At 46.5% G+C, this 25,737-nt stretch overlaps 2 protein-coding genes across 4 annotated transcripts in view; one reads left to right on the top strand and one right to left on the bottom strand.

Moving 5' to 3' along the window:
* Positions 1–7,434: 7,434 nt before the first annotated feature.
* LOC138118096 (uncharacterized) overlaps positions 7,435–25,737 on the top strand; it is a 190,970-nt gene continuing 172,667 nt past the window's right edge. For both annotated transcript variants that reach the window (XM_069028885.1, XM_069028884.1), the window contains exons 1-4: positions 7,435–7,520; positions 12,083–12,277; positions 12,700–12,880; positions 14,284–14,398. In XM_069028885.1, the coding sequence (XP_068884986.1) occupies positions 12,166–12,277; positions 12,700–12,880; positions 14,284–14,398 (408 nt within the window). In that variant the 5' untranslated portion in view covers positions 7,435–7,520; positions 12,083–12,165. The remainder of the gene's footprint in view (positions 7,521–12,082; positions 12,278–12,699; positions 12,881–14,283; positions 14,399–25,737) is intronic.
* GLRA1 (glycine receptor alpha 1) overlaps positions 11,411–25,737 on the bottom strand; it is a 36,514-nt gene continuing 22,187 nt past the window's right edge. The window contains exons 4-9 of one of the 2 annotated variants that reach the window (XM_069028882.1): positions 19,721–19,944; positions 17,324–17,406; positions 16,565–16,702; positions 15,631–15,845; positions 14,918–15,064; positions 11,411–11,725 (exon numbers count right to left, since the gene is read on the bottom strand). In XM_069028882.1, the coding sequence (XP_068884983.1) occupies positions 11,411–11,725; positions 14,918–15,064; positions 15,631–15,845; positions 16,565–16,702; positions 17,324–17,406; positions 19,721–19,944 (1,122 nt within the window). The remainder of the gene's footprint in view (positions 11,726–14,917; positions 15,065–15,630; positions 15,846–16,564; positions 16,703–17,323; positions 17,407–19,720; positions 19,945–25,737) is intronic. The other variant, XM_069028883.1, reaches the window with a different exon arrangement.

Here is a 25,737-nt window from a genome sequence, read left to right as displayed (position 1 = left end):
TGACCATCTTTGAGATTCAGTGTGAGAGGCAGCCCTGCATTCTGAAATGTCATTTTGGGTGTTTGCACCAAGGTCACTCCATCTACCAAAGAATTTTAAAGCTATGTATAAATAATGTCCTAGCTTGAAAAATAGTACAAGAAATACATTTCTGTGTTTCCAGCTGCTGCATGGGACCTCTAGCACTAAAAATCCATGGAGAGAAATTTCAGAAAAATCTTTAATTTTTATTGGAATCAGCATGAATGTATGATTCAATAAATATATTTTATATACATTTAACAGCAGAAACTTTACATTCCATCTTCAAACTGCTGAAATAGAACTTCTATTTTAAAACTTTTTTTACAAGCCAGAAAAATAATCTGCCACTGTGGCTGTGTGGTCATGCAAATTGTCTTAAGTTACAGGTTTATTTCTTCATGATGTAAAAATACTGATTTGAAGGAAGCAATTGCTTTGCACTCTGACCAATGTAGCAAAATACCCTTAAATGGAGTGTAAGGCCATACCAATTTTGTGTATGTATAGATTTATACATACGTATATATAGTAAACTCATACAGAAAATACAGGGACATCCCTTTTAAGGTTGGGTAGGGAGAAGACATGTAAGTACTTCATGATTAAACTAATTTATTCCTTTTGAAGAATTTTACATCATAGGTTTTAAACACAACTGCACTTTACATTTTGTATTTTTCTAGCCCCTCCTTTGTTTTTGAAGGGAGAGTACCATCAAAATTAAAAAGCACTGACTTCTCCATTCTTCTTTCAACTTGTGTAAATGAACCAGTAGAGGTACTCAGAGAGCACTTGCATTGCCCACTTCTTTCCTCCTCCTTACATTAACTCCAGGGATTCTTACTCTGAATACTTTTCTCATTATCTCCTGTGAGATGTGGATATGTCAGCACCTGCCTTGCAAAGAAGAAAATGAAAACAGCTGCATATGCAGCAACCCTTCACTGTCTGTTTTAAAGATGCTTATGAAGTTAAAGGGCAATAAGTTTTGTCCTATTAAGAACAGCCTCTCCTTTTATCTATGCTGAAAAGTTGATCAAACTGGGCCAGTTTAATGTCACTATCTCTTGAGATCTTGGTAAAATTGAAGAAGGAAAACACTCTCACCTTGTTGCCATCCTTTCCTGGTGATGAACAAGCTTGGGAAAATTTATTATTTTTTTTTTAGCAAGCACATGAAAACCCACAATCGATAGCTCAAATGTGGATTTAGTACTTACAAAAGAACACTGATAAAGGGGCTGTGGTGGACCTGTGTGTCAGGAGGGTCTGTCCTACAGCTGAGGTTTGGCTCTGTGTTGGCAAACCCCACATTCTTACCCTGAATGGAGGGTGATGGGCATTGCCCTCCTGGGGGACAGGGAGTGCTGGCAGAGGGATGGGACACCCCGTAACATCTCCCACTGCGGCTGCTGAACCAGCCCAGCCCTTGGCTGCCCCTGCTATAAACAGCATCAAGGAGCTGTTGTGTTTGGAAACAAATGAGCTTTAGTAAGCCAAGCTTTGGAAACAAAGATTTTCTTCATACAAATGGCTTGCAGATGGGGCAGATACAGAAAATGGGGCAGCACAATGTCACTGCTTAATAGGCTTTTTTTTTCTGAAGATTTTGTGAGATATTCTTCCTAGATACCAGATTTTGAGGGTTTGACCAGTGAAGTAAATGCTGAGGGAAACTGAGATAATGTTTATCAAGGACACAAGGAAAACACTCTCTAGATGCTGAACTGTTCCCACTTCTATTTGTTTTGCATATTTTCAATTGGAAAGTATTCCTGCTGTGTGTGTTTGTATCTCCCCTCCAAAGCAAAACCAAATGTGCAATGGTTGTCCTGAAGAGAAATATCTTAATATTTTTATTTTTCTTCTAAATTCATTTACAAAACAATGTAAATGGGTGTGCGTTTATAGTTGGATGGGAGAAATTCCTGGGTCCTCCCCCCCTTTTTTATATCACTTAAGTGTAAGTTTTTCGTTACTCCTTAGTTGTAATATAACAAGCATGATATGCTGTACACTGTGGTAGAATGTGAGAGACAACACAGTCCATAAAATGTCACTGTCCACGATGTTTAACCTGCTCATGGCTGTGGTTTGATCTTGAGTGGGTGGTGACAACTGCTTTGGACAGGCTTGTGCATCTTCAGGGTTCCAAGGCTGCTTCCAAGATGGTGTCACCAGTGCTGCAGGATGGCAAACTGCGATGAAATGCAGTGACCTTTGCATGTCAGGCCATTTTTGGGTAAAGTCCTCTGTGTGCTGCTTTGTCTTTACATCTTTCAGTCTCTTAATCCACTGAAGTTTTGCTGTATCTCACACACACACACACCTGTGAATGGCTTTTAGCACTGTTACCTCCTGCTTCAGTTCTTTTGAAACAGTCAAACCTATGCTGCAGCTCAGTAAGTCTGTGAAAAAGGGGTGAGCTCTGGCCATGATTAGTGCTGTCAGTATGTCATGACCAGACTTGGGAACCACACAAACTTCTCGTTTTGTGTGGGAATTCCATTTCACAGTAGGCTTGAGATGCTCCAGGCGGTGCATTTTTCAGGATCATTAATTCCACATGTATGTGGTGAGGTCAGTCCCTTGGCCTCTGTGCCTCATGTACCTCTGGAGCTGCCAGTGTCCCCTGCCCCCCTGCCCCAGTCACAGGGAGCACCGGGCTGGTTGTACAGTGAGAAGGAGCTCAGAGAGAGAGTTCAAGCACAACAGGTCACTCATCCCAGTGAGGGGAAGGTTAACTGCTTACCTGCCTCTCAAATTCTCTCATAACATCACTGTTTGGATCTTAAAGTTTGTTTCCCAAAAGTTACAATTAGAATGCTTACAAAGCTGACAGATCCCCACATTAACCTGCTGTTGTAACCTGATTTAAGGAGGGATGTATCAATTATGGTTCTGAAATGTGTGTGTCTTTTAACTGCCCTGTCAAGTTTAATGACCCTGATCAGGGCTGGAGGGCCGTGACTGGGGTGGGGTGGGGCATCAGTCTGGGTGTGGAGGTGCTGTTTTTACAGTTCTCCACTCTGGGTGGGTTAACTTGGGGATTTGTCAGCTTGGCCCATACTGTTTCTGAGCTTATTTCCTCTTCTGATCTAACTCCAGAATTGGAAGAATGATAGTGTTTTGGACAAAAATATAGAAGATGTGGGAAGATTGGAATAGAAAGGAAAGTATAAATTCAGTGTAGGCAGAGCAGAGTGTTTCAAAGCCCTGGTTCAGTTGTTTTCCTGGCCTAGATAAGTACAAGACAAAGGAACTTCTGCTTCCTTCCACTAAGATTTCGTTGGGTCAGTCTCTAGCTGAGCATCTCTTGTACAGCTGAGCTCTACTGCTGTGACCAAGGGGACAGGCTATGGTCACTTAAAATGGTGAGGAGAGGATGTAACAATAGCCTAACTCATTAGTGATGGGTTTTGTTTTGTTGGCTTTTTTTTTTTTTTAATTATTCTAGTTTTCCTGGTCAAAAGTGGGGTTGATGGCAAGTGGAGGCATGCATCTGACCAAGGACTTGCCAGGATTGTTAAACTTCTGCCTGTGAAGGATGTACCTGTGTCCCACACCTTGGCATGCAGCAGGATGCATTCCCAGCACCATTCTTACATTACAGAGGCTGCCCCTTCTCCACTTCCTTTCCTTGCTGGTTTCTCTGTTTTCAGAGGTGACACTGCCCATGCTGCACCATGTCTCTTCCTCCATGGGACAAGCTCAGCCTCCTGAATTCTCTTTCCAGCCCCTCAAGGAATAAGCAGCAGTATTTAAAGCCTTGACTCCCAGGAAGACCACTTCACTACACTTCACTGCACTTCACTACAGCAAGGAGTGAGTACTACAAGTTCCTCTGCCTCACATGATCCTTGATCTGCTCTTCCTTTCTCTTTTCAGATCCCTGCCTTCACTCTACTCTTGGCTGAGGAGCTGAACTCTCAGGACTCTTCTACTTTCTAACAGTGCAGCCTCAGCAGAGCAGACCTGGCTGAGAAGCTGCGGGCGCCCGAGAACAACTGAGAAGTTGTGGCACATCACAATCTCCAGAGTTGGCCCTGCTCCAGGAGCTCATTGGTTCTTCACCCCAGCACAAGGAACTGTGGTGAGGATACTTCTGAAAACATATGAGTGCATACCCAGGAGAGGTGGCTAAGGCACCGCCCGTGGCACAATCTTCAATATTGCATAGTTTTCGTTCAGTAATGGTCAGTGTTTGGGGATTGGGTGTCAAGCAAGAAACACTGGAGCCCAGGCCCCAGTTCTGCTATCGTTGCAGGTCATGCCCTGCTGATCTCTGCAGGGCTCTGACTGGGCAATGCTACTTTAAGCAGTTACCAGGCCTCCACTGTAATTGTGACTGTGATGGTATCATCACTGCAAGGTTGACTCAGGCTTGAACCTGGAGCTGTAATTTAGTGCCCAAATTCTGTGGTGTGTTTAACCCAGGACATCTGGCTTGGCTGGTCTGCAGCCTAAAGCCTGATTCATGTTTCTGTCAGACAGGTAACCCAGCAGTGCTTCAGTGTCACCAAGTGCATGGATAAGGCAGATGTCCTCCCACAGATCCTCTGGGGAAGGGAATTTTGGCTTGCTACAGTGCTAACAGTCCTGGGACCAGCTTCCCAAAAGCCTTAGCAGCAAAAAGTACCTGTGAGCTCTGTGTCCCTCAGACCTGACAGCCCCAGGCAACTCTACCTGTCCCTGCTTGTGCCAAACTTGACTCATCCACCACAGCAGCAACATGCTCACAGCCTGAGCACGTGGTTACTGATGATACCTCATGCCCCAGTTTCCTGGATAGGTGAGGAGGGTGTCCTTGCTTGACTTAAGCTACTTATGCAATTCAAGGAGCAAATCTGTAAATAAAAGCTAAATTCAAGCTGTGCTGATGGCTTATTTATGCTGGTATCATCCTCTGCCCTGGAAAATGTGGATGATTTTATACTGGAAGAGCATGTCTGTGTGGGGACAGGGTTTGTGTCACCTGTCCTGGCTGGAAACTGCTGCTGTCAGGGAGCTGCTGCTCCTTCTCCCTTGTGTTTTTTGAGGCAGCAACGCTCTGAGTGCTGCAGGGATTGTTAAGCCAGCACACAGCAATCCCCCCTGCCTTTGCCCAGAGTGGCAACATCAGCTTGTGCAGAATCTGTTCCCTCTCCCTGTGCATGGTCTGGGTCAAACCATGGTGGACCCAGCTCCAGCACTGCTGGGAGCCAGCCCCATCCCAGGATGGGCTTCAGCACTGTCTGTAATAGACCCAGATGCAGGAATATCACAAACATAAGACTTCCTTAAGATTTCTACTCAGAACCTGGCAGTGAAGTGCATGAGGCAAGTGATGCCAGACTTGATGGTCTTATTGCTTAATACAATCACATAATTCCTGCCCCCTTGCACCATAGCTGTTAGCACTGGAGGCCTTGGATGCCAGCAGGGATGTGGCATGCAAACCAGACCTCTCCTAGTCCTTTTCCCTCCCCTTCCTCTTCTCTGTCAGCATCCTCTTGACAATTTAACTGGTAATTTCCTCTGCTGGGGGCTGAAATCATCTCTCTCCTTTTTTCCTGCCCTGTGGTTTGTGTCCCTTCCCATGTTACAGCAGCAGGCAGTGTGATACTGGGACAATATTATAGGGTGAGGGAAATGATGAACCAGGAAAGCTGTAGAACCTGCAAACAGAGAGGTCATTGTTCCTGTGCCTGGGGGCTCTCACTAGGTGTGGATTCCTCACCTGGCTCAGGCTGTGCTTCCCCTACCACACTGGCTCTGGTACCTCTAACCGGGGCCAGATCACCTGAGGACATCACCCCAGGGCTGCTCATCCCAGCAGCTCTCAGAGAATGTCTGACCCACTACAAACACCTGCAGGCAGAGCTGGAGCAGCTCCGAGTGGATACTCTGCTCAAAGTGCAACAGCTCCTTCCACCCTGCCCGGTTTACAGTGGCTGATTTCTTGTGGGGCCCTCTGCTCCACACCATGGTAGGAGACTGAGAATGCAAGGACCTATAAATCTATAAGCAGCTGCTGTATAGCTGGATCAGTGTAAACCAGGGAGCCCTACAGGGATAACAGCCAAAAAGACTGAATTCTCTCTAATTCATGCTGCTTTGCTTCCACAGAGCACAGTCAAAAAGCCCTTAGTGGCCACCTTGGTGTTCCCCAGGAGTCCTCTCCATGCATGGTTGGCTATGAGAGCACTTCCCTGGGAGCTGTCACTGTGCCTGCTTTGGGGGACTGGTTATTGTGCCATATTCTGCTCTGTATTTCCCAAGACACTGATCCCAGGCTCTTCAAAGGTTACAGTGCTGAGGAGCTGAGCCCCACAGGAATGAACAAGAGGGAGACCAACACAGAAAAGTGCATTAGGCTTGGATGCAGTAAGAGACTCATGTAGGTTCATTTGAGCAAGAGATGTGCAACTGCCCTTAAGAAATAATTATTAAAGAGGAGGAGAGAAGGGAATGGGAAGACTTAAAGAACCTGAAGTAATTTAAGATGCTAAAATTAATGACTATTAGCTTCAGCTTTGGTGCTCATCCTAGCACACTGAAGAACAATCAAGTATCTCAATTTTCCACTTAACTAGTGCACTCTCTCCATACAAATAGTGGAAAACTATTGAAGCAGGAGCAGCACAAGATGCCCCTTCCAGCCACCTCCTTTTGAGAAGACAAGAATGTGTGGGTGCTTCCAAGCAGGGAATGGATTAGAAGTATCCTTTGCTGAGCTGAATGCTGTGGGATGCTGCAGCAGGACTAGGGTTTGGGGTACCAGGAGTCCACATTTTGTTGTCCACTGCTGCCAGTATCAAGGTTTTGGAGTAAGGAATGGGATATTGAAAGAGATTGTCTATCTTTGGCACAGGGATAAGAACAATGTTTTATTAAGTAATGGTAGTATAGTACAAAAATATGATTGCATACAACCTGTGAAAAATATGGCACCACTGAAAACAGCCTTTTCTCCTTTTGTATATTCCTTTCTTTCTAAAAATATACTTTGTAAGTGCTTCTAACCTTTTTTCTACCAGCACTGGGAATGAAGAAATTTTTTTAAATCACAGTCAAACTAAAGGGCAGTCAACAGTGTAATTTGAATTCTTGGCTTTGCTTTAAAATGAAAGATCTTCAGAAGAAAAAGAAAAACTTCCAGAAAAGTCTGAGGAAAACAAAGCCCCAAAAAAGCTCCTGTTTGGAGGATGTGAGAATATTCAGCTTTTGAAGTTGTTTGATGGTTTTAGGAGCAAAGTCTCCCAGCCCTGACAAGCAAAGGCTTCTAGGACAGGAGAATTAGGGCACCACCAGAGCCAGGGAGCGAATGACCTGAGTGTTTCCAGGAGGCTGGTGCTGGGCCAAGGCCAGTGCTGAGCTCTGCAGTTTGCAGCAGCCCACGTGCTCACTGCTCTGTCCTGGACCCTCTTCAGCACCTCTCTGATTTCCATGGCCCTGGGATTCCAGATGGATCAGGTATTAAAATGGGAGAAACTCCTCTACCTGATCAAAAAAGAGTAAGTTTTTTTTTTTTATTCTGGACAATTATATGTATGTGTAAGGAAAAAGAATTCCTGCTCACAAATAATACATCTCCAGTAACATCTGGAAATAATATTATTTGGGATAAAGCTCCCTTTTTCTAAAAAAACCAAGGGAATTAGGACCCAGTTTTCTCTCTTTACTGCCAGACAACTGCTGTTTTATTCAGAGGTTTTGCTTCTGAGCTTCATTCTTTAGAAGAGATAACAATTATGGAGTTAAATTCCATCAATATGCCTGGAAGTCACCCTGCAATATCAAACCCTGTGCATTCTCACTAATACATATAATTGCTGGCACCATTAAAGCAGCCTACTTTGAAGATAAGTTATCAAAACAAGTTCTTTTGCAATACAGAGACTAAACACAACCTGGTACAGATGGAGAAAAAAGTTTGATTTTGAAAACTACCCAGACTTGCCTAGGGGCTCATAGGACAGTCTAAAGTCTTGTCTAGGTGGTGAAACTCTCTGGCAGGACTCTCCTGGGACAGTTACCTCAGCACTGTCACACCTTCGCCAAGATTCCTGTGTGTTTCCTGGAGGGATGTGGGTGCTGCTCGCTGGCACCCTGCAGGCAGCCCTGGAGCTGCCAAACGGCCCAAATGGAAACTGGCTGCTTAAGGAAGAGAGTAACACTGCTTATTGTGTGCATCAAACGTGCCCAGTGCTTGGCAAAGCTCAGCTGGAAGCCAAGGCAGGCTGGTAAGAGTGTGATTCTTATTTCAGTCCCTAAACTTCCGTGGGCTCCACTGGCAGCTGAAGTGCTTCTGTATGGGCAAGAAACATAAGCATCTTTCTGATGATTTTTAGTCCCTAAACGCCTTCCTCCAGCCTTATTCCAGGCCAAGAAGTGGCACTGGAGCTCCGGTGAAGCAGTAGCTGTGACATAATTGCATCTGCACCCAGTAGGTCTAGGATGAACATGGGATTCTTCTATGCACAGCTGAGGAAGAATGAAGTGAGGTGGAAATGTCTTCCTTCTCTTTGCTCTGCTCTTGCCCTGGGGATGTAGGACCAAAACTCAGCTGGGTGGGAGGATGGGGCATGCGATTTGTCGACCTACAGGCAGCTCCTTTAGGAAGGAAACCTGCAGCCCTGCTGTGCCCTGGGGAGCCTTCCCAGGTAGCCTGAGGGGATTGAAGGTGTGTGAACTACGGTCAGATTGCCCCACTCCAAAGTTCAAGGTCCAGGCATTGAGGCTGGACATTTTTACCCAAATGACAGCAATTTGAGTTCATTCACCTGCATGAGGAAGGAGCTGTGGTATGTGGGTTGCCTAGCGTCTGCTGTGCTGCCGGGCAGGGAGGGAAATTCCCTGGATTTGCCTTTCCTCTCAGACAAGGACACAGCGTTTGAAGCAATCGCAAACCGCAGCTGGCACAGCCGGCCCTGGCACACGCAGGGAGAGTTCAATAATTCAGCAAAAATCCCAGAGCCAGCAGCAGACTTGGGCTCCAGCCAAGGCTCGGGACGTTGTCCCAGCCTCAAATAACGCCTCAGCTTGAGATCTCCCTGCTTGGCAAAGCACCGTCTGCCAGGGGAAGGAGAAATCCTCAGCCCACAGGTCTGCTGCTGCTCCGGTGGAGGGAAGGGGCTGATGTGCAGGTTCATGTTCCCATGGGTGACCCTGTGACCTTTCCCTGCCTCAGCAGTGCAAAGGGACTTAGAAAACTGAGCAGCCTTTGCCAAAACATTTGCCCTAGTCCCCACAGTGACCACTGTGGTTTTAATCTTTTTTCCCCCTTGCTATTCTTGTCCTTTCTTTCTTTCTTTCTTTTTTTTTTTTTTTTTTCCTTTTTTTCCTTTTAAACTAAAGTGTATTTAGTGCTGGTGAAAGGTGCTGAATTGGCAGCCTTGGAGATGGATATCCCTCTACCCAGCCCCAGCAAGCCCTGGTGTTTTCTCTGGGCTTCCTCCTCCTGGCACATCCCTGTGCAGGACAGCTGGCAGGCCCCAGGCTCCCCTGCCCTCTCCCGTCTCTTTCTGTGCTGGTTGGGACACTCATGGCTGAGCGTGACTTCAACCTCCCATGCCAGGCTTGGGTGCTGCTGATCTGGGCCAGACTGGACCTGGCAGTGCCCCTGGGCACTTTGCTGTGCGCTATTCCGGCTGTGAGGATGCAGCCTCTGCAGGAGGGAGCCTGTCTGTTCCCAGAGCAAGCAGCAGATCCACAGCCCAGCTCAGCTCTGCTCCCATCCTGAGCAGGAGAGGGAGGAGAGTGGATGCCCCCCTTGGGTGCCACTTGTCTCTCTGCCTTCATTTGGTGCCTAACCCAGACCTGACCCCAAGTGCTTCAGTGCAGACTGATTGTCTCTTCCTACGCGCTCTCTTTCACCTCTCTCCCTAAAGTGCAAACGAACACAACTGAGTCACCCCGGGTGCTGCAGCCAGCTCACACCCAGGGGCCCAGAGGGACAAGTGGGACATCAAGCCCTTGGCTTGCCCACAGCCCCAAGCCAGGCTTTCAAGTAACACCCTAAAGGTGTTTGGCACATTTGTCCCCACCCCAAACACCAACACCAACCTGTGCTACCTCTTGGGCAAAGAGAAACCCCTTTGCTCACCCCTTCCCACCTCCCTCCCCCCTTTCCCTACCCCCACCAAGCTTTGCCAGCCTCCCCCCTATCTCTGCCAGGCAGCAGAGAGGGGCAAACCAGCCTGCTCCATCTTCCCATCCATGTTAAAGGTAAATGCAGCACCAAAATAGATACAAAAATAGAATTTTGGGTCCGTCAGCCCGGCTTCACTATTAATATAACTGCTATGAAATGTCAGAAAATAAAAGCTGCTCTCTTTACACACACCTGCCCCCCACCCCCCTTACTGACAGTATTGCCACACGCCCGGTCCTGTCAAAACAAGGCATCAAGATGCCTGTTTGCTCTATATTTTAAATACAATTGCTTCCATCCCCCCATTGTAAACAAACATGGCAGAAAGGGGTTTGGAAAAAAAAAAAAGAACAAACAAACAAAAAAAACTTTTTAAAAAATCCTTCATCGTTTCTAGTGTTCTGAATAGTATTTCGGCCTCCTGGGACTCAAACCCTGCCAGTTTGTTTAAAAGGACAGAAGGTACCTGTGATTTCTGATGAAGGCCCTGATGTCCTTCTTGGGTTTCCTTTGGATGCTCTCTGATGGGGATGAGAGAGATAATGTGTTTGCTTTCCTCTATGCAAAAGTCACAAAGTGTTTGATCGGCAAACCCGTGACTAAAATGTAAATATATAAAATAAACAGCAATCCACAGCCTCTTTCTTAAGTTTCCCCATCTGTCCAGTTTTCAAAGTGCAAAACCTAGAGAAGCACAGAATGATTTTTTTGAGGTGTTTTTCCCCTTTTGTTAGGGCTTTTTCCCCCCTCACGTGCTTGACTGGTATGGCCTTTCTATAGCAAAAGTCAGATAAAGCGTAATTGCAGTAGTTTCTGCACATGGAATCGTGAATCATTCCAGTGGCTTGAGAATCTAAGCTGTTAATAGGCTAAAAAAAGGATTTTTTTTTTGTTGGTCTTTTTTTCTTTTTTTTTTTTTTTTTGATTGTTTTCTTTTTGCATTATAATTAAGCATGAATATATATTACTATATTACACTGCTTGGATTGCTGGAGCAATCCAAATCTTCCTATGCTGTAAAACTAACTCCCACCCTGCGCTCCCCAGATCAAGAGCTTCTTTTCTCCTCCCTGTGCCAGTTGCCCTCAGTTCACATGATTAAAAGTTCCTCCCAGCCCCCCTCCCCGTTTTTTTTTTCCTTTTTGTTTGTTTTTTAGTAGATATTGCCGCATTCTTAAATTCATGCATTGCTGCATTGCTATTGCACATATATAAAGGATTGCTCGCTCCCTCCCGGCTGCTCCCCTCCCCTCACTGGTTGTGCACATCCTCTCTGCGGACAATCTTGTAGATGATCCAGTAGAAAATGTTGAAGATGAGGAAGGCCATGGGGAAGCCGATGCGGGAGATCTTGTCGATTTTCTTGGCTCTCTGGATGAAGAGTTTCCTCATCTCCTCGGGGGAGCGGGACGGCGGCGGCACCGGGTTGGCCGTGTTGTTGTTGTTGGCACCCTTGACAGAGAGGCCGTCCTTGGCTTGTAGGCAAGCTGGCCCCATCCCGTAGGCGGTGAAGTTGAACCTGCCTTCACCAGCTTCATCCTCCTGGAACAGATTGAGCATGGGACTCTACTTAAAATGAGATATAGACAGTGCACCCTCGCTATAAGGCTCTCCGCTGACAGCGTCTTGCTCTGCACGGGAAAGATGCTCCCACCATGCCCCGGCCTCAGCACCCTTGGGCAAACCCCCTGCTCTTGGGAGATCAGCCTTATAGAGGGGTGCCAGCTGTGTGATGCACAGATGCAAATCAGGGGATCCAGGCACCCCGTGGAGAACAGGACTGACTTCCACCCCACTGAGGTCTTTGACATATTGAAGGATTTATGGCACTGCTTTCATTTTTCCAGTTGCATCCCCTGTTTTGCTTCTGCCTCTCCCTCCCCCCCACCTCCTATCAGCACCTTCTTTGCTTTGCCTGTGCAGTTTCAGCTTGCCCAGAAGGAGTGGGCTCCATGTAACTCACGTAGCTAAAGCTGCAGCCTGAGACTTCCTACAGAGTTACATGGATGCGCAGGAGGCAGGAGCTGTCCAGGAAAAGAGCTCTGCAGGCAGCGTGCAACCAGCCCTCACTCGCCTGCCCACGGGACCCCACAGCCATCCCCACAAGCCAACTTTTAGGTGAGGAACAGAAGTGCCCTTCTGTGGGTCAATGGTAAGACATGGCTGCTTGTGGTAATGCCAATGATTGAGAAAAATGTAATTTGTTTTCCAGTCTAAAGACAAATGGTGTTGTTAATTTTTTTTGATGAAAGCTTGCTGGAATCCCAGAATGGTTTAGCCCTATTTTATTGAACATAGGGATGTAATGACAGGGAAAAATAAGTTTGGCTGAAGTAACTCAAGCAGTGAGTTGCAAAGGCAGAGTGAGAATCCCAAGTCTCTTGACTACGGGTCACCAAGGCTAATTGTAGACCAGTGGCACTAATTAATCACTAATGGAAGCTGATCCATGCTGTGTCCCCCAACACTGACCTAGCAGCCCCCTCCCTTGTAGCTACCTGACCATTGTGCCCTGCTGCCCCTTCCCCTGTCCTTTGCAGAGTGTCTTTTGTGGATGGTCCTGGCATCCTATGGGCAGCTGCGTGGGATGGAGGAGCGGGATACAGAGGACACTGCCATATCTAAACAAAACAAAGCTACCCAAATAAAATCAAGACCTGGCCTTCTGGGATGCTCAGAGCTTATGGACCTTCTCATCACATCTGTATTACAGGGGTTCAGGTAAAACTGCCTCTGCTCTTTTCCAGTTACACAAACATGCACTGGCACATGTCTGGCTTAACCTTAATCACTCGATCCCTAATTTACTGGATTTTTTCCTCTTCTCATTGCTGAGAGGCTACTGGCTGCTTCCTGTGAAGGATTTGTTTTGGTGAGTGCTATACCAAGGTTAGAGAAGACAACAGTGCCTTTTTCATGGTGCTATATCAAATGATAGCCAAAGACACCACCAGCCACACGGGAATGTGTGTTTCCAAATAACAGTCCATGTGGGTCTGATGATGGTGTCATATTAACCAGACTGGTCCGTACCACTGCAGCATCTCCTTTGTTTTTAGCCTGGCATGTCATGTCTAAACCACTCAGAACCACCCAGACAAGTCAGGACATCAGGACAGAGCAATTAGTGCCTTTGGCAGCTGCATTAGTCCATTTGCATATTAGCAGTCAGCTTAGTTTTCTGATGAGTCTGCAAACCTTGTTCATTTAGCTTTTGCAAGTGTTTTTGTTTATGCTTTGCTCCAATTAAATAGCTGTGAGATTGGGCAGGGACTGTGCTAACAGCCTTGTGTTCATTGGAACAGCTCTGGCAAACATCTCTTAAACTCATCTGTGTATTAGTGGAATTTTTTGCTCCTTATTGTTTTATCAACAGGCTGATCTGCATACAACAGCACAGATCCTGAGACAGGATGCCTGAATCCAGATGAAGTGATAAATGCACTATGGAGGCACCCATGTGGGTGGGTTTAGCTCTGCCTCTATTCAGCAGGCTGCACCTTCTCAACCGATGCTTTGTTGATTTTGGGACAGCAGAGCCCTACCCTGGTCAAACAAAATCGATGGGTGCTGAGGGGTCTCATCTGTTACTTTTCCCTTGCATTTGTCCAACATTTTTCACCCCGGTCCTGATTGGATTGAGCACAAATGATCAGTTGTCTCCTGTTTTGCAGATAGGACAACTGAAGCAGAGAGGGACAAAACTACAAAAATACAGGGATTCCTGCTCCTCAGTCCCCACTTCCTCCTGGAATGGTGGCAGTTCTCCAGGCATACACTGTGAACTGCTGCAGGGCGGGTTAGACCCCGGGAAAGGCTTCTAATCTCTGAGACAGTGAAACAATGGAATGGGGGTCGGTTTCTGGGTGGGATGGATCATGAAAAGCAGACAAATACCTATGAGGAATATTTAAGGCAGACCTTGGTGGTCACCTACGGGCTTGCTTGAGATTTTCATCAGCAAAATTTTCTTTGCTTTTTCTCTCCTAGAAAATGTACTGTTTTTTAGTGCTCTCCTGAGGGCAGCCTCTCAGACCTGGCACTGAAAATTTGCTAACCCCTTTCCTGATTCTACCAGTTAAATAAGGACAATGTAATCACACCACCTTTATGTTTCTTTCTAGTGTGTTCTGTGAGGTGAAAACTTTGCTGTGGCTCCTCAGCCTAAAAGCTGTCAGAGCCCGGGCTGGGGAGCTGTCGGAGCTGCGTGCATGCTTGGATCGGGATCAGCCATGGCAGGTAAGCATGGAGCAGGCTAAGGCTCAGAGTAAAGCTCTTTCCTTCCAGGAGGAATTTGCAGTCAGTCTGAGAAGCAGATGCTTTTGAACATGGAGATGGCAGAGACAAAAGAGGTGTCACTTACCTCGGGGCTACTGCAGGCTGTCGTGTTCGGGGTGCTGCTCTCTGATAGACACCCCTCACACCTCCCTGCCTGCCTCCCCCCAGCCCTGGCTGCTGCTTTTGGGGAGGAGAACCCACACCAGAACACTGCTGTGTGAAAATTGTCCTGTTGAGAACAACCATTTTGGCTGAGACCACTTGGCTAGCTAGCAAACCCCAGCTTGCTGGACTCCTGGGGTCAGCAGACTGTCAGAACAGACTCAATTCATTGAGGCAGCCCTTGTTTTTGGTGTGTGAGCCTCCTTAATATCTGACCAGATACCGAGGACTTCCCTGAGGACTAGTGGCTTGGTTCAGTTGACCATGGTGTTCTGCTGGGACAGATTTCAGCTGTGTCCTTCATGCTTTATGTATTACCTTATGATGCCTCCTCTTCCTTCTGAACCTGAGCAGCTCTTTGTGCTGCCGAGACACGAAGTTGACAGCAGCGTACTCCAGAAGTGCAGAGAACACAAACAGCAAGCACACGGCCATCCAGATGTCGATGGCCTTCACGTAGGACACCTAGGAGTCAGAGAAAGAGATGGGGTGGCTTCCTCACCCAAATGCATTTTTGCTTGGTGTTTTACACAGCTGATACTTGTTCTTGGGTACAGTCTTGCTCATTTAACATGAATGTGTTATCAGGTCACTGAACCTCCTCACGGGCTCTTAAGTAGCAATAATTCCACAGCTTTTAATTTATTCAGGCCTTGACTGTGACTGTTTATATGCAAGGAAAACAGTAATCCACCATACCAGAAGCCCTTCATAAAGGGGAAACTCACTACTATTTTAAAAGTAAGATGGTCAAGTGACTAAAAAGCTAAAATGTAGAGTGCATATCCATGTGTGGTTGTCGCAGGGGTTTGTAAAGTACAGAGCTGCTGGTTACTGGGAGCTGTGGTGAGTGCTGAATCTTAGGGGAAGTTTTGCTGCTAGACATAGAGAATTTAAAGTTTTTGCAGGATGGGACTGGAATTTGCTCTCTTTGCCCTTAAACTGGAATAGTGCAAAGGCAGGAGGAGGATCTGTGCAGGGATTTACTTGGGTGCATGAATTCCCCTGGTGAAGACAAGGGTGTTCCCTACCTTGGGCAGCGATGCTCGGGAGCCAGAGCTCTGCGTGGTCATGGTGAGCACTGTGGTGATCCCCAGGCCCACACGAGCAGGTGCTGCATCCATATTGATCCAGAAGGAGATCCAGGACAGAATGACAATGAGAAGGCTGGGGATGTACATCTGGATCAAGTAATAGCCCATCTGCCTCTCCAGGTGGAAACGAGCTTCTATACAGGTGAACTTGCCTGAGGAGGACAGGAGATACATGGAAGGTTACTGGTAAGGCACAGTGAGCCTCCTGTTTTCAGCCAGTGTCTGGGGACCTTCCTTGCATTGCCTAGACCAGAGTCTTGTTAGGGGAGGAAAGGAACAGCTGTTGCCCAGGGCATGTAGTGGTAGGACAAGGGGGAATGGCTTCAAACTGAAAGCGAGAAGGTTTAGATCAGATATTAGGAAGCAATTCTTCCCTGTGAGGGTGGGGAGGCCCTGGCACATGTTGCCAGGCTCTGGCTGCCCCATCCCTGGAAGTGTTCAAGGCCAGGTTGGACAGGGCTTGCAGCAACCTGGGATAGTGGAAGGTGTCCCTGCCCATGGCAGGGGGTTGGAACAATATGGTCTTTAAGGTCCCTTCCAACCCAAACCGTTCTAGGCTTCTATGAACATCAACATAGCAAAGAAAGCTCTTTGGCAATATACCCTTTGTCACTTAAATTTCAAAGACAAAAGGAGACTCTGGAAGTGAAGATCCCAGCCAAACACCCTTGAATTGATACAGATTTTACCAGGGACAAGAGGGTTTCACATATTTATGTCCGATTGGCTCTATATGTATCTATATGTCTGCTGTCTCTGGAAGTGTAGGACAAGGCCAGAGTGCCATCAGACAGAGCAAGAGACTCTGGGAAATGCACAATCCTGAACTCCTCTCTACTGAACCCCTCAGTTAAGGGTTAACAGCACTGACCTGTGTTGTAGTGCTTTGTGCAGTATCTCAAGTCTTTTTCCTCTTTGAGGATAAACTGAGGCAATGTCAGCCCATCAGCAACTTGCACTGCTCCTTTTTCTTGCCACTCAAATATGAGATCATTCATTGTGTAGCCAACTGTTGAGAGGAAGGGACAAACACCACATGAAACACATTAAATACTGATCTGGACAGGGACAGTGTTGCAGAAGAGGGCTTGGAGGCAGGGGTGCATCCTGGCCTTCCTTGACAGTGCTGTCATCAGTGGGATTTGGGTTGAGGCAAAACTACTTTTTTGTGTGATAAGAGCCAGGGCAATGACCTCCCCTGGAGCTGAAATGGTGTGTAATGGATTTTTTGCAATAAATCACATTTTTTCTTGAATTTGGCTTGCTGAACTGTGTTCTACTTTTTCCAACTTGACCTCTTTCTCTGGAAGAAGCTCATCATCTTTCCCTCCTTTGGGATAAGCAACATGTTCAAGGGGCAGATGTTCATCCAGAGAGGAAAAATCCCACTTGCAGCTGAAAGCACTTTCACCTTTCTCCTGCGAAGTGAAAGGCCAATGTAAACACAAGCAAGCCAGGGCTCCTCACATGGGATCTTTCAAGGTTTGGCTTCTCCAGCAAATGTCACATGTGCTGAATGAATGGAAAATCCTAAGCAAGAGGTTCTCAAGCAAGCCTCCAGTGAAGGCTGGGCTGGGAATGGGTTCCAGCTGGGAAAGGAGATGGCAAGGGAGAGCAGGAGGGAACTCACAGCTTTCTAACTGCATGATGCATGTCTGTACATCCATGGGGAAGTTCTTCAGGTCCATGGGGCAGGCCAGAGTCAGCGTGATCCTGAGGAGAGAAGAGAGCACAGGGAATGCCAAAGAGTGGGCCCTGCTGAGGGCTGAGCCCCTCAGACATCCAGGGCTGCCAGCGGGCTGGAGCCGTGCCCGAGACACACCGAGCTGGGGCAACACCTGACCATCATCACTTCCCTGCCTGTGCTCTCACACGTGGTGCTGGAAAGCATCAGAACTGCTGAACATTTGGGTCTGTGACAGGATTCCTGCTGCAGATGGCATTTCATTGCAATGCTGTTTTAGACTGCGTGGAACAAAGAGTTCCCTCACCAAACAGTTCTGCTGCTTCGCTTTTCCTTTCTTGCCTCAGGTTCACAACAGGCTGGGTTAGCAGAAAGCCCAAGCCCGCTCTCTGGACCCCCCAAATGCAATTCTAGATATTGGGACTGCATGTAAATCTCTGAACAGAACATTTCTGTGTCATTAAAAAAACACCAAAAAGAAGTTTGATCAAGATCATATGTTTGTGTGTGGGGAAAGAAAGACTTCAGCAGAATTTTCTGCAGAGAAAATGCCTTGTGCTAAGCCAATATGAATCCTGTATCTTCCTGAATTCCTGCAGAGCCCTTGAGACATCTATTTCTGTCCCCATTTTCCACTAGGTGCAGGCTGCATTTTCTGTGTTATATTGCTGTGCTGCCCTGCACCATGATCTATGCTTGAGGTGTTTGGTTGGTTCAACAAGCTGATACTAAATGATTTGCTCCAGATAGTTAGACTTGACTTATTTAGTTTGATAATGTTGAAAATGCTGCTCCCTGAAGTGTTTAGGGTTTTCAGCTTTTTACCTTGATGTAGAAATAGCAGTATTACCCAGGGGACAGAAATTGAATTTTTCTATCATCAGACCTACAAGAAGCTTATCAGGAGGGAAAGATACTTTAATTTAAAATCTTATGTTGTTAGAAATTCTCAGCTTGAGTTTAGAGGCATGTTGGGACAGAAGATGTGACAAAGTCCACCTTCTTGCAAATGACTTGCCTAGAGTTTGATTATTGCAAATGGTAGTAGTAAAGAACCAGTTATGAAATGGCAGAGCACCTTATAGAGTTTTTTTTTAAAGGGAAAGACTGGGAACTGGGAACTCTTTGCATTTACACTGTGCTTCAGGAATGTCCTCTATCTTTTTCATTTTCACAGGAAAATGTACTTATAAAGAAACCCATATTTTCATTTAGAGATGAGTGAGACAGAAAAGCTGGTTTTTTTAAACTGAAATGTTTTTGAGTTTTTGCCTTGAAAATGGTGATTTTTCCATGCTCCCTGCTGAGTCATTGCTCTGTCTGGCAGAGCAACCCCAGGGTTGGGATAATCCAGTATCCCCCCCGTGCCCCTGCAGACCCTCCTGGAAGAGAACCCTGTGCCATGCTCGCTACCAAGCTGCTGCTGTTAGTTTTAATCCCTGCCTGGCTTTAAAAACTAAGAACGGTGAGGTTTCCCCATTCAGCCAACACACTGGCAATTCTCTTATTGTTTTGGCCATCAGGGAGCTCGTCTTTGGGCTGGAACCACCTTGGTGTTTGATGGATGTCTACTTTTCAGCATTAAGCTGTTTATTTCCCATTTTACAGCTCCAGATTGCTTTTCCTTCCCATGGCTGCCACTGGAAGCTGCGGTGTGAGATGGGGTGTGCATTCCATAGGCAAATTTACATTACACATGAGGTGAAAAAGTCTTCAATATAGAGTTAAACTTTCCCAGTCTAAGCTCATGAAGTTTGATCTTGATTTCATTGGTTTAAAATAAAGTGTGAATGGGGTTGGAAGTGAAGGTGGGGGCTCAGATTGATTTCCTGTGCAATTAGTTCAACTTCACTGGTGGATTCTTGGATCTAGCAGTAAAGGGATAACTGGGAAAAATTAGGCTGAGACAAAGCCATGGAGCTCTACTTAGCATTTTCCCTGATTTTTACTTTTTTTTTGGTCAGGAAATGCTGCGGCTTTGAAAACAGGGTGTTCATGGGCTTCTACTGGTTTTCACAAAGCACAGCTGGTTTTAGGCTTGTACTAACATAAGAGATCGGAAGTAATTTTACATCAGGGATGTTAAGGAATCTACTAGCAAGGAGCAGAAGTCCTTGAACTGAGAAAGGCAAAGACGAGTTAAATTCCCTCCCAGACCAACACTCTGTCTCAATATGCTTTAGCAGAGGTCTCTTCTCACCACATTGCTTCAACACTGCTAACTGTTTGATCTCCCACCTTAAAAACCCCCACATTTCTTTTCTCCAACAGCATGCTGGAAGTCTAGGCTTGAACAGGGGGAGTTTAGCTGTGCCCTTCCCCACCTTGATGGAGTCACCTCACCTGATGCTGTAGAGGACATTGCCGTTCCGGGAGATCCTCAGCAGCTTGTTGTCTGTGGTAATCTCATGGAAATGGGCCCCTTTCTCATTAGCAAAGAACAAGTCAGGTTTCCAGATGGAGTCCAGCATGGAGGGGTCCAGGTCCAGGGAGTCGTCGGGGTACTCGTTGTAGGCCAGCCGGGGGTCGTTCCACTGCTGCCGCAGGAAGATGTTCACCCTGTAGTCCTGCACAGACACACAGAGCTCAGAGCAGCCTCAAAGTGCTGACAGCTGGGGAGCACATACTAAAATCATCCTAAAATGAGACACACCATGTCCAGGCCTACGTTGCCAAGCTATGCCAAGCGTTTTTGGTATTATTCCTCAAGGAACTGCTATTAATTTTTAGCTTTGTAGCTTACAGCTATGTCATAGCATGAGCAGCTGCCTGTCCCTGCGTCCCTCTGTTACAGCAATTGTCAGCTGTGTGGGAAGTGTCAGGACCTCTCTGTCTGGACCCTGGGGCTGCAGAGGCGATGAGCAGTTGTGGAGGCCGCAGTCAGCAGGAGGATGTTCCAGAGGATTAAGTGGGGAAAGAAACTGAAACCAGCTTCCTTTCAGTGCTGAACTGTCCTGTATTGTGACTATCTGTGGTGTCCCCAGCACTGGGAAAGGAAAAGGCACAGTGAGACAGGTTGTCCATGAAAGAGAAGTTCCCTGTGTGTCTGCTAATATGAGGATAACTCAGATGAGCCAATGGGAGCAGCTGCCTTTGGTTAGAGTTTATGAGCAGGAGAGGGATACTCCATGAAGTCTGCTCTCCTAATCCTGAGCATTCTGGGTTCCTTGCTCTAATGTCAAAATGCCATAAATGCAACAGATTTTATAGGATGACCATCTTCCTTATTTAAAACTAGTCCCTCAGCACTATGCAAAATTATACTTGCTTCATAACCACAAGTCTTACAGTTCCCCTAAGTTCTCCAGGTCAAGGCTGGCTGCTGAGGCTGAGTGCAGACACTCTCCTGGAAAATTAGAGGCAGTTTCTCTTCTCCCTGTCTGACTAACAACTTCCCAGGGTGATCTGCATGTTCCTTTTCTTCTGACTTTCACATAAGAAAGTGAGCCAACAAATTGAAATGGGGAGAGGATGTGCCAGCTATCAGGAGAGGGAAGAAAGCTCCACAACCATAAATTAATTGACATTTTCTAAGTACAGAGGCAGACTCTGTCTGAAGAGCAGCATATAATAAACCAATTCCACTGCCCAGGCCCAAATGAATAGATGCTCCCATGATTAAGGGTTTCTTTGTTGCCTTTCTAACACAAATGTACTTGGAAGACTTTTATTAGGAGACAGTCAATGGAGGGTGCCTGATGTACCTGCCAGTATCCAATACCTGCTGCAGGCACTTGGTGAGAGGCTCTCCCTCACTCTGATACCAGCTCTGTCCTTTCCACCCGGAGAGCACAAAGCTCTGGAGTTAAAGGGTGCCTGTGTAGGAGAGACCTGCTGCCTCAAGTGTTCATTTGACTGTGAACCTACAGCCTCTTGTCCAGGAGGACATGACTCTCGTGGTGTCCAGTGGCTCTGGAGGGTTGGGAGACGATTGTGTTGGGTGCTCTGTGTTTTGGATGAGGCACTTCCTAGCCAAGCACGTGGTCTAGAGTCTATTTCAGGCCACTTGGTGTCATCTGCATCCTCAGAGCACAGAAGCTGCTAATGACATTAATGATTGTGACATCAGCAAATGAACCACGGGCTTGACGCTAAAAGGAGCAGACCTCTGAACATGAAAAAGAGTTGCAACACTCTCCTTCTGCTGATATTCCAAATGTCACCTTCACAAGTCCTAGTGCATCCCTCTGACTTAATTGTTCATCTCTGTCAGCCCTGGATAATGTGTCTGGAGGAAATGTGAATAGCTGGGGACAGCTGGGAGCCAGGGTCTCAGCGCAGGACCAGCCCATCACACAAGCCTGGAAAAGGAAAGGAACCATGAATTCCCACTTTCCACAGCAGGCAGCAGCTCCCAGAACAATGTGTATACTTTCAATTCTCCCTTTTCTGTGTGTCAAGATCTGCAGCCCTTGCAGTCAGGGGAAATCAATGTCACTGACCTAATAGGTAGAAAGCAAAAGGTTGTTTTGCTTATTCAGCTACAAATAAGCTAGATGCTAACAGGTCAGCTCCAGTTTGGGACTTCTGTCATGTACAACACAAATTAAACTCATGTTTGGAAGAAACTTCAGTGGTAGCTGCCCAGAACTGTGCTCAGGCTGATGGAGTAGTAGAAGGGGGCAGGGAACGGAGCCAAATTCCCTACAACAGCCTGTGATACTGCAGATAGGCTTTGTTGATGGAGTAAATTCACTTCTTCAGCTCCAAAGCTTGCCAAAAGGACAGGAAAGGGTGAGACAGGAGGTATTGAATGGTCTATGTTGCCCCCACAGCAAGCATGGGAGACCACAGGCAGAATGACAGCCATAGTCTTTGTCACCATTAAGGAGGCATCTTAATTAAACGTTTGTGGGCCAAATGAAAATTAACTTCTCACAGTGATTGGCTGTGAGAAGGCCCCTCCTAACCACCTCTAGAGCCACAGTGTCCTGTCCTCATGTCACACTGAGAACAGTCCAGAGGCACCTTGTGAATGTGTGGTGTGAGAAGCTGTACCACCTCCACCCCGGGCATGCGCAGCAGTGTGGGGAGAAACCCTGGTCTGTGTGACTCTGTGTTCCTCCTTTGGACAGAAGGGTTTGGTGTGGATATTTCTGTTTTGGAATACAGAAAATGAAGCATTTATGTTGTGATATAGAAAAGGCAAGGATGAAGAAATATGATCTATGCACTGAATGCAATTCTCTGGCTTTGCCATTTCAGGGCAATAATATTTTACCTCTGTGTATGTGTTTATGAAGGTCCTCCTACTCAGTGAGTTTACTCCACAATCCTGGCCTGCTCACTGAGAATATTGTTTTTCCCCAGATTCCTTTGCCCTTATGTCATTGCCCTGCAATGTTGAAGGTTCTGAGCAGCCTTCTAGGTTTCTTATCTGAACATAAATGTAAAACCAGGCACTGTGACTGCAAACCAGACATGACACTGCCTGAGGAGCCAGCAGAAGGCATGGAGAGCAGTCAGGGTATGTCTGTGCTGTGACACAGGCTAAGAGAAGGGTTACAGTATTCTGCACCAGCTAAAGATCCTCTGTGCTGAAAGCTGTGTCCTCAGCATTGCAGTCAGGCTGAGAGGTGATGAGCCAAGCAACACTCATCCCTCGGCTACCTGGAGATATGCAGCATTTCTCACGGTTGCTGTTACAGGAGATCTTAATCCGCATCACCAAGAAATCCACAGTTATTCCTAAATGATGGACAGAACAGGCCAATTTCTGGTCTGAACTTTAAGAAAAAAGAGGTTTGACTGGGGCTGCAAACTTGGCCAAAAAAAAAAAAAAAATTCTCTTTCTCCATATCCTTCTTATCACTCAGGTTCCTCATTTGTGTGCCTATCACATCCAGGCATTGATTATCTTGTGCAGCCTGCTCCTCTGGCTGGCTTGGGAGAGGGGAGCAGCAGCTCTGTGCAGTGAAGGCATTCAGGAGCTTTGCAATTTGGCACAAAGGCATTTTACTCCCAAGAGGGAAATGACACAAAGCAGGAAGAGAATAACTGGAGTGATCAAAGTAGTTCAATTTGATAATGCTGAAATGAAATTCTGCTTAGTGACCTTGCAAGGAGACAAGGAAACAGAAGATCGTTTGAGACCTTGCCTTCCCAAGATCCCACAGCTTTGACATCTTCTGCTGAAAGCAGAGGAGGCTGGAGGCAGTGCTGGGCAGAAGAGATGGAGCCTCTCAGGGCACTCAATAGGTTTTCCCCCTGACTCAGGAGTTCTGTCAGAGCAGCCTCTGCACTGAACAGTTTTGAGGAGAGATTTCCTCTTTGATAAATTTACATTTTGCTAACTGAAAAAACAGGGTAGAGACTGAGCTCCTTCAGAAGGGGACTCTGTGACTCCACCTGGGCAGCAGAGCATGAGGGGCTTTATTAGCACTGGGTTAATTCTCTAGAATGGGTACGAACAAACATTTTGAACGCAACCTGCCTTGCCAAGGAGCACTGCAACAGACTGCAAAAACACCAAGCACACCAGGAGCAGCCCTTAGAAGGGTTAATAAAGCACCTCTTTACCTTATCAGAGCTGTAGCTAAGCAGCCAGTTTGAATTCGGTGTGAAACCACACCTGGGCCGACGGGAGGAGGAGTCTGTATCAGAGAAGGGCAGGCACCTGATGAGGGGTGGGAGCAGTACCCTGCTGCTTGATAAGTGTGGGTTTTTTATACTGGAGCCCAGAGGAGAAAGTTTTTCTGTGTCTTCCTACAAAAAGTGGGGAATATATATCTTTCTGAGCCAGTGGAGCTGCTGGGGTGTGAGATGCAGCCAGAATCCAGAATTGCAAATGTAAGTATTTAGTAGTGAGGTCTTGTTTCTCAGCTTGAGGAGATTTTGTGTCCTTGTATCTGAGTTGTACAGTCTAATCTCACAGCTTTTTGCTGTTTTTTCTTTTCCCCCTCCCTTCTCCATTAGTGTGAAGACAAATTCTAACCACAGACAGCTGGAACACTGCAGGCCTAACATTGAGGTGGCAGCAGACTGCAAGTTGTTGTGTAAACCTTTTCATTTTGTGTTGTGTGACTTGTTACATGCTTATCATCTCTGTGGGACTGATGGTTGGGTTTAAGAATGACTGACTGCAGGAAATTTTGCTCAAAACCTTACTTTTGCTATGGGCTTTGTGCATTCAAAGTTACATCTTTTGCTGATCTTGGGGTGAGTGGGACCAGTGCTAAATGTGTGACCCAAGTTCTTCATCAGCATCTCTGCTGCACTGGGGCTGATGGGAGTGAATTGCATGGTCTACTTTGCAGGGTGCTTTGTTTCCTTGTTGGAAATCTCATGTACAGATGTGTCTGAACAAGTACTTAACATTTGGACAGTTGCAGCCTCCAGCTTCTCCTGTCCTCAAGAGATGCTGGGAGCCCAATTGTGGCTGTGCTGCAGCTGGCTGGAAGGTCACGTTTGCTTTGCTCTTTTCAGATGAGATCACTATGGCATGAAAGCAGCAAAAAGAAATTTGCATTTTTACACAGTGTCTAAGGGAGCCTGTGCTGCCTCTTCTGTGATTTTTCTTTCTTTTTCGGTCTCTTTTTTGCTGCGTGTGAGTCCTTTTTAAAACATCAGTCTGGAAAACTCATTCTGAGTCCAGCTCAGCTAGCATTGCTAGGTGATGATACAAAAATATATCCCTCCTTCTCCATGTGCTTTCACTGTGTACAAAATGCTCCCAGCTGCCTAAGCCAGTGAAAGGCCATAAAACTGCAGATTCCATTGGAAGAGAGAGCAAGGACATCACTTAATTTCCCATTTGCTGTTATAGCAGGGAATTTGTTAATGAAATGCCCAGATAATCCTATCAGTTGCCTCATGCCCCAAAGAAAAGCCAAAGCTGGTGCAGTTTATTCACTTAAAACCCAAGACCAAAGTGCTTCACTTTCATTTATTTGGAATGAGGAATTTGTATATTTGCTATAGGTTTCATAGTTTCTTATGGCTGGGGAGTTGTTTATGCTTTCAAACAGCAAAAATGGATTTAAGTGCTTGTGTTTGGGGGTTGTTTGGTTTTTGTAGTAATAATTGGAGAGAGTGGCTGCGTCTTGCACTTGTCCTTGGGAAAGCCTTGGTGTTGGATGCTTTGGGACAGGAGGAGCCTGTCTGCACTGGTCTGGCTGTTGGGGTGGGTCTTGTCCTTCCCTTTGGAGCACTGGCTGGGTTCACAGCGATGTGTTCCCAGTCTCAGGTTCCCTTGTCCTTAGAGCTCCAGGCAAGTGAGGCTGGACAGAAGCTCTGAGCTGCAATCCTACATAAATGTCCAATCAATTATGTGCACCACTAGAGGCTTTTATGTTGGGTCTCCAGCTCTGCAGGATGCTTAAAGGAGTTACTTCCCTTGCTCTAAATCAGCTCTGCCTTAG

This window comes from Aphelocoma coerulescens, chromosome 13 (assembly GCF_041296385.1).
Source record: "Aphelocoma coerulescens isolate FSJ_1873_10779 chromosome 13, UR_Acoe_1.0, whole genome shotgun sequence".
In the NCBI taxonomy this organism is placed as follows: Eukaryota; Metazoa; Chordata; class Aves; order Passeriformes; family Corvidae; genus Aphelocoma; species Aphelocoma coerulescens.
The sequence above is the reverse complement of the archived record's forward strand: the minus strand, read 5'-3'. Positions and strand labels throughout refer to the sequence as shown.